The 8,469-nt window shown below is 36.2% G+C and overlaps 1 protein-coding gene across 1 annotated transcript; it reads right to left on the bottom strand.

The window, feature by feature from the left end:
* Window positions 1-345: 345 nt before the first annotated feature.
* On the bottom strand, window positions 346-3,669 carry LOC139901311 (uncharacterized). The gene is made up of 2 exons (XM_071884040.1): window positions 3,263-3,669; window positions 346-583 (listed from the first exon to the last, which is right to left on the bottom strand). Exons 1-2 carry the CDS (start codon window positions 3,667-3,669, stop codon window positions 346-348), a joined length of 645 nt encoding a protein of 214 aa, XP_071740141.1.
* Between the last annotated feature and the right edge of the window lie 4,800 nt (window positions 3,670-8,469).

The raw sequence follows: 8,469 nt of genomic DNA, 5'->3' as shown, positions 1-8,469 counted from the left end.
ATAAGTTAATATTACATGTGTTTGTGACTATTTAGACCACAGATATTGGTGATTGTGACGTGGAGTGGTTGAGATGCACTTTTTGGGGAAAAACTGTGACTGGGCCATGACATTTTGGGGGGGAGTTGTAATGGGGGGCTTTTGTCATGGTAAGACTGTGACGTGGCATTTTCTTTTTCTTATTTTTTTAATTGTTTTTAAATTATTTTTTTATTTTGTTTAATACAAAATATAAAATAAATTAGACAAAAGTACATTAATTATTAAAAAAAAACATTACAATTAAAAAAAATACACGCAAAAAAAAAATAAAACATTACAATACATTATTAAAAAAAAAAAACACTAGTTATGCATCAAGCGAAAGTTTGGCGGGAGGTTCCAAATATGAGCCGTTAAATCTTCACGAAGTTGATCGTGCACGTCTCGATCGCGAATCTCTTTCTCTCGTGATCGATGATCTTTGACCCTTATCCGAATATTGCGACGAGGCCGGTTTTCGGGTTTATCTAACCATTCTTGTTCCCAAGTACTTAACGCAAACCTGTTATCTTCTTGTATCATGTTGTGCATAACAATACAACTATACATTATCCTTCTCATCTTATTAACACTCATAACTTGTGCCGGTGTTTTTAAAATCGCAAACCGACCTTGTAAAACACCAAATCTACGCTCAACATCCTTTCTAGCACTCGCTTGAAATTTAGTAAATTTTTTTCTAGGCTCTTCAATAGGATTCGTATACCCCTTTATTAGTGTGACGATCGCTCCAAATCCATATGGACGAACACGTCATTCATTGATTTCATTGCGAGGTATTTGACCTCTATGTGATACATTTTGTAACATTGTATTCGTTTGAAAAGGTATTTCATAAATGAATATATAAATTCCAGGTTTTTAACATCTGATGATTTCTACGTATAGACAATCACTATTTAAATGGTTTACAATAATACATCTGTTGACAATACAGTCAAAATAAGATACATGGTAATGGTTTGGTGAATGCAAGTTTCTTGTATATAGCATGTATGACTCCAAGCACATATCTTGTATCACGTATAAGCAAACAGCGGAAGACTTCTAGAATCCTGAGAATAAACATGCTTCAAGTGTCAACACAAAGGTTGGTGAGTTCATAGTTTTAATATTACACATAATCCGTATATCAATGTGGATTACAAAAGTTCAGTTGTTTTATTCAAAACGTTTATCAATAGGTTTTACATAAAAGGTGGATCACAAGATTTCAGTTGTTTCATCCGAAACGTTTATCAATCGGTTCTACAAAATTGAGCACCCTGGTAACTAAACTTTAATGCTTATATAATTTGTACCCTTTGTATAATCATCTTAATAATACACGCAAACCAACGTGTATGCTTCTCAAATAGCATACGTCCGTTAAAAGGCTAGTGCTCTAGCTCGGACGGGGATATCAAGCCCTATGGATCCATATACTACTACTCGCGCCCACCAGTTCTTATAACTGGCAGTTACTAGTTACCAAAGCTAAGGGATTTTCGGTTCAAACTCGGTGTAGAATTTAGTATGTACTTGTATCCATTGCGTTTAAAATAAAGTACATGTATTCTCAGCCCAAAAATGTAGAGAGTAAAAGGGATCATATGAAACTCACGCATATAAATATTGTATATCGGTTAATAAAGCATTTGCATGTATTCTCAGCCCAAAAAATGTAAAGGGTAAAAGGGATCTTATGAAACTCACTGTTTAATATTGATATACAATATTGCAGGAAAGCACGTAGACGCATCGGAGATGATAAACACGAGGTTTGATTCACAAAAAAAAACCCCCGAACATTACCCATAACCTCCTTGGCAATAACCCATAATTTCCTTAACTCTATCCCGCTTGAAAACATATTTTGAAAGTGACACGCTCATGACCTCGTCGTAGTATTTTAGGTATAATACTAATAATAATAGATTAATATTAATCTTAATAATAATAATAATAATAATAATAATAATAATAAATAATAAATAATATTACAGAGTATATATATATTTGTGTATGTGTGTGATTTAAATCGAGCAAAAACACTGGAATTTATAGATGTGGCCTGAAATCTGGAGTCATGCGACTCGCATGGAAATGGCCTTCTGGCCATGCGACTCGCATGAGGACCAGGGACAGCTCACATTGTTTTGGCTCCTAGCTTGTCGACATAATATAAAATAAATATAAATATATAAATAATTAATATAATTATTTATATATTATATTTTATTCTTGTGCATAGTAGACTAGATATTTTTGGTCCGTTACGTCGGGCGTTTCTTCGTGACTCGGGTCCCGGTTCCGGATTTTCAGACGTCCTTGCGTACTATTTTATATCGTGTACTTTGCGTTCCGCAACTTGTACTCTTGTCATTTTTAGACGTTCTTCATCAATAATTTGAACCTTTTTGATTGTATCTTGTACATTTGAGCATTTTGGACCTTTCCGTCTTCAATTCTTCGTTTTCGCCTTTTGTCTTTGCACTTATTAAATATAAACGAATATTACTTGAATATGGAACAATTACAACAAAAATCCTGTCTTTCTTGGGGGATAATGCTATGAAATATATGTTCCTTTTTAGCCTTATCAATAGCCTTAAATTATCCCTTAATTATATCACTCAAAGTGTATCTTAAACTTTCGAGTGTTTTGGTCATTTACTTCTATAAATCATCGTCTCGCTATTTGTTAAAATTTTACTGTAGCAATTCACTGTAGCAAAGTCAATTTCACTGTAGCAAATAGTGATTTTCGAAAACACTGTAGCATTTTGAGTAATGTGGCAATTTGAAAACACTGTAACAAATTAGTGTTTAACTGGTTCATCTTAAACGCTTTAGTTAACTTATCTAAATATCAATCGAATCAATAAACGAATGTTACTATCGTTTACTAAATAACTTAAAATCATATATATTCAAATAGATATATAAACCAATAAGATTAATGTATGGTATCATGCAATTAAAACTTTGTTACGTTTTCAAGTTATAGTATATATATGTATCTATTTACATATAATGGTTCGCGAATCGTTGAGAACAACTGAAGGGTAATTGAATAGTTTAAAATTTTGAGATTCAACTTCATAGGCTTTGCTTATCGTGTCGAAATCATTAATCATTTAAGATTAAGTTTAAATTTAGTCGAAATTTCCGGGTCATCACAATTAGTGTTGTCCAATCGGGATATATCCTGTCCGCCAAGTAGTAACCAAAGGGATACTGGTTTCCGTTTACTTCAAACGGTGAAGGTGCGGCTCTATCCTTACGAATGGAATCAAACAACGGAGAATGATTTAACACATTAATGTCATTGTTTGAACCCGCCATCCCAAAAAACGCATGCCATATCCACGTATCGTATGAAGCAACCGCTTCAAGCATGATCGTCGGGTGACCGTGATCACCTCTTGTATATTGACCTTTCCATGCAACGGGACAATTTTTCCATGCCCAATGCATACAGTCAATACTACCCAACATTCCCTTGAAACCATGTTTCTCCTCGTGCGCCGAATACAACCGAGCAATGTCAGTTGCATTAGGCTTCCTCAAATATTCCCGCCCATATAAGTCAATTATACACTTGCACAAATTATTTAAAGTAACATAACCCGTTTTTTCCGCCATTTTAATATATTCATCAAATATATCCGCGGTCATCCCATACAACAATTACCGTAACGCGCAAGTTATTTTTTGAATAGTTGAGAAACCAAGACGTCCAAGTGCATCCGGACGTTGTTGGAAAAAAGTAAAATGATCGGGGGCATTAGGAGTATAAGAGTGTTGAAGAATACCGTCTTTGATACGGAGAAATAAAACTTTGCGCATCCGAAATCGTCTCTTGAAAATGTCGTCCGGAAACGTCGAATTTTCACAAAAGTAATCGTTCCACAATAATTGACCCGCTGCTTCACGGTCTCTATTTAAAAAATGTCTTGGTTGTCTTTGAAAATGAGTTCTTGGTTGGATTTCTTCCTCTTCTTCGGACGACGTTGAGTCGAATAACAAATCGATACTTAAGGCTAAAAAATCCATATTTTTAGTTACTAAAACAAAACGAAGATATAAACTTTTATATATATGTGAGTGTGTATATATGTGAGTGTGTAGTGAATAAAAGTGTGTGAAAAATGAAAATAAAGAGTGTGTATTTATAGAAGAAAAAAAAAACAGCCAACGGCTAGCTCCCAACGGCTATGAAATTTTGACCAATCAAAATGTGCCACGTCCCCTAATCTTGCGTTTGTACCAGCGTTTTTCCGCCACAAACGCCCATTCTGGGCGTTTGTGGGGCGTTTGTGGTCGGAAAACGGCGACAAACGCCTGCGTTATCTGTGGTCTTATAGGCCTAAAATGAACGCGTAAATAACCTCCTAATTAAATTCACTATTTAATAATTCATGGTACGCGCGCACTTCCTCGATGTTTCTATTAATATCTCTTCTCTTTTGAAAAGTATTTTTTCCAACTTTCAGTATTAGCATCAGCATGAGTTCATTGAAGTCATCCTTTTTGCCTTTTACTAGTAATTTTTTAGCCTCATCATCATCATCATCATCATCATCATCATCATCATCATCATCATCAACCATTTCAATAACTAAGGTATAAATATGGTCTGTGGGCAATTTTCGATGTTTTAAGTTTAGTCCATTGCTCTTTTTTGCATAGCTCAATGTTCTTTTATTAATTAGGAGGTGTTTTGGGTAGCTTATGTTAAGCGGATTATGCTTGTTAGTTTATTAGCTTATGGGACACAAAGGCTCCTTTAAATAAGCTCAACGTATCTGAATACGAGCTTATTAACCTTAATAGCTTAAATAGATATAAGTTGTTTGACAACTAAAAAGAGCTTATTATGTATTTAGCTTACACATATGCTAATTAAAAGTCATGTAAAAAGCTAATTCAAACACTCCCTTATCAATAATACATGTTGATTGGCTGTGTATGAATACACGTCCCATAACTGATAAGAACTAGCTCTAATCTAATGAAAAATTATTGGCTATGTTGGTGCATAATCCCGAGTTCTATGATGTAATAAGTTCTATTTGTATTATCGTTTACATTTCAGTTGTGTATCAACATTGTCATTGATATTGTGTGTTTGAATTGATTAAGCAATGATGTAAAATGGTTCGAGCTGTTTGGTTGGAAGCTCAGACCATCGACCGATGGTAGAGACCATCGGTCAAGGGACTATCACCATCGGCCGTAGGTCAGAGACCACCGACCGATGGTCACTGTAACTTTATATATATACGGGTGTTGGGTTTCATTGTTAGGTTACACACCCTACACACCCTAGCCATTGTTTTTCGCTGTTACTATTGTCCCAGACCATACCCCAACCGAATACACTCATCTAGGCATCGATTCTATCAAAATTTCATTGGTTAGATTGATCCCAAAGTGAAACTAGTATTCGATTCACTCTAGGTTATTGTTTTCCGCCTTTAATCTAGATACAACGTTTAATCTAAGGTCCAAGATCATTTACAAAGTGGTATCAGAGCGTAGGCTTGCTGATCTAAACGTTTTTAAGTCGAATCAAGTGTTTTTGTTTTAGGGTTTTTGGTCTAAACGGGTTTTTGAGTAAAAGTTGAGATTTTTACGTTTAAATCTTGTGTCTTTGTGTTTATTATTGTTACTGGGTGTTTTTCTGAAGTTTCTACCGGTTTTGTTTAAGTCTAGAACATCAAAATCGATCAAAATTGAAGTTTTTATCGAAAACCCTAGTTTTTTCTGCCCAGAATTCGTAAGAACTACCCTCGGCCGATCGTCTCTGACCATCGACCGTTCGTCCCGACCCTCGACCGTTCGTCATACACAATCGACAGAGCGTCTATTATTGAACCGGAGGACAGTCTTTCATAACATAGAATCGTTTGTCTTTACCATCGGCCGTTCGTCTCTTGACCATCGACCGATCGTCCCCTACCATCGGCCGATAGTATCTTCCATCGACCGACGGTCATAATTCTAAGATTCAGTTACAAAGTCTACACCATCAGCCGTTAGTCATAGACCTCCGACCGATTGTCATAGACCTCCGACCGATCGTCACAGACCTCCGACCGATTGTCTTATCCTTCGGCCGATCCTCTTTTGAGACAGAATCTTATAATTATATTTAATTAATCTTAATCAATCTTAATCAGTTAAAATGTCTGACACAAATGAACATGTGATGAATGAATACAGTGCATTAGTTATTGCACCTGGACTACAAAAACTATTACTGAATGAAAGTGAATCTGGTTCTTCGAATAAAGTACCTAGACTTGACAATCTTAAGAACTTCTTGGACTGGAAAGTTAGGTTTGTTATTTACTTAAACGGTGTCGATTCTAGACTTTGGGAATGTATTGAGAATCCGTATGTATGGCCATGCGGAGCAGATGGTGAACCCAAAGAAACTTCACAGTTTAGTCCCACAGAGCGTGAAGAGTACAATCTTGAGTGTAGATGTTATGCTCAGCTAACCCAAGCTTTGTCAAAGGAGATTTTTCAGCAATTTAAGAACCGAAACAAAACATCGTATACTATCTGGTTGGCTCTTCAATCAGCAACAGAAGGTACAGCTACTTATCGTGCGACTAAGGGTAAGGTTTTGAAGGATGAATGGAGGGTGTTTGTAGCTCTTCCATCAGAATCTATAGGATGGACTTTGGAGAGATATCGAATATTGGTTGCAGAGATGGCAGATTATGGGATTGAGGTGCCTGATGAAAAGGCAGTAAGGGTGTTGAAAGATGGTCTTCCAGAAAAGTGGGATTATGAGATAGAAAAGATTCAGAACAGGTACAATTCGTCAGGTCGTCCGTTGACACTAACGTCTTTTACTTGAAAGTTGATAGAGAAGGACATTCAGGATGAAGCAAAGAGAAAGAGACTTGGTTCTGTAGCTGCTGCTGCATCAACTTTAGCTTCATCCTCTGGTACTCATGCTCCACTACAGACAGCATACATATCAGCCAATGCTTCACAAATGTCTGCACCATCATCTCAGTCCGGCTACTTTAATGCTAAAGTACAAGCTCAAAATTCTACAATTAAGATGATTGAAGATTCTCCGATTCAACAGACTCAGACTCAGACTCAGACTCCTGTGTTTCAAACTGAGAATATCAAGAAGAGATCTCGTGAATCTATTCAGGAAGATATGGAATTGGCAGCAATTGTTGTTAACTCATACAACGATATGATTGGTGGACAAGTGCTTAATAGTCATCTTGAAAATGAAGACAATGATCAGATTGATGAGGACGAGCTTGAGAGAATGGATATACTCTACTGTATGGGTAGCATTGTGAGACATGCTAGAAAGTAATTGAAGAGAACAGGACAAAGATCGTTGAGTTTAAATCGAGATTCGAAGTTTGGTTTTGATATGTCAAAGGTTAGGTGCTACAATTGTGATGAATATGGTCACTTTAAGAAAACTTGCACGAGACCACCCAAGCCTGGTTTTCATGATCCTTTTCACCAGACAACCATCTCAGTTACAACACAACATGTAATTGTAGAGAAAGAATCTTCGGGTTCTGTTCAATCTAAGGCTTTGACTACAACATATGCGGATGAAGTATGTGACTGGTCCATCTCGGTAGATACACAGAAAGCTAACGTTGTGTTTGTAGGTAAAAGTGAAACATAAATTGAAGAGGAAAGAATTGTTCAGAAAAATGCAGGTTGTACTGGTAAGGATAATCTGAATTGCACATGCTATGTGTGCAAATGTGATGCTAGGTTGAAGAGAGCAGAAGAGCTTATGAAATTTTGCTTCAGGAAGAGGATTAAAGATAGGTTGTATGATAAGTTTTGCAAAGCTAAGGACTTATCAGATCTTGAGTTTACTACTGACTCGTCTGATGAAGAAGAAGGGATGAGTTGTCATGTTGGTATTTGGTTCAGAAAAGAGCTGGAACATTTGCTCAACTGTGATCTTAAGAGTGGTGATGAGAAGATTGTTACTGTTCAGAGTCCAGTTTGTTCAGATCAAGGTGAGGGTAAAGGAGGTTATGAGGCTGATTACTCGGATAGTACGAGCTCAGAGTCAGAATCAGAATCAGATGCAGATTCTCAGGTTGGAAGAAATGACTATGCATTCATGGCTAACACGTCCGGTAATGATAAGGTATGTAATGACTCAGTCTCTAATTGTTCTAAATGCATTAGTTATGAACAGGAAATTGAGAGGCTTGAATGTATTATCACTAAGCTTAATGAGAAATCTGTTACATGTGAGATTTGTCCTAAGCTTAGAATTGACCTTAAGAACCTATGTTTGGAGAATCAGACTAATAAAAAGAACTATAATGATGCGCTTTTCTACCTTAATAAACAGAAATACTATGTTGATGTGATTAAGTCTTTAGAAAATCAGGTAGGTCACTTAAAATCAACTGTTATAGATGA

Source organism: Rutidosis leptorrhynchoides, chromosome 1 (genome assembly GCF_046630445.1).
Source record: "Rutidosis leptorrhynchoides isolate AG116_Rl617_1_P2 chromosome 1, CSIRO_AGI_Rlap_v1, whole genome shotgun sequence".
Lineage (NCBI taxonomy): Eukaryota > Viridiplantae > Streptophyta > Magnoliopsida > Asterales > Asteraceae > Rutidosis > Rutidosis leptorrhynchoides.
This window is presented reverse-complemented; position numbering and strand designations above follow the sequence as displayed.

Coding starts and splice junctions, on each gene's coding strand:
- LOC139901311 (XM_071884040.1), bottom strand. CDS start 3,669: ATGGCGGAAAAAACGGGTTATGTTACTTTAAATAATTTGTGCAAGTGT. Junction 584..3,262: donor TTTGAAGTAAACGGAAACCA/GTATCCCTTTGG, acceptor GATAATGTATAG/TTGTATTGTTATGCACAACA.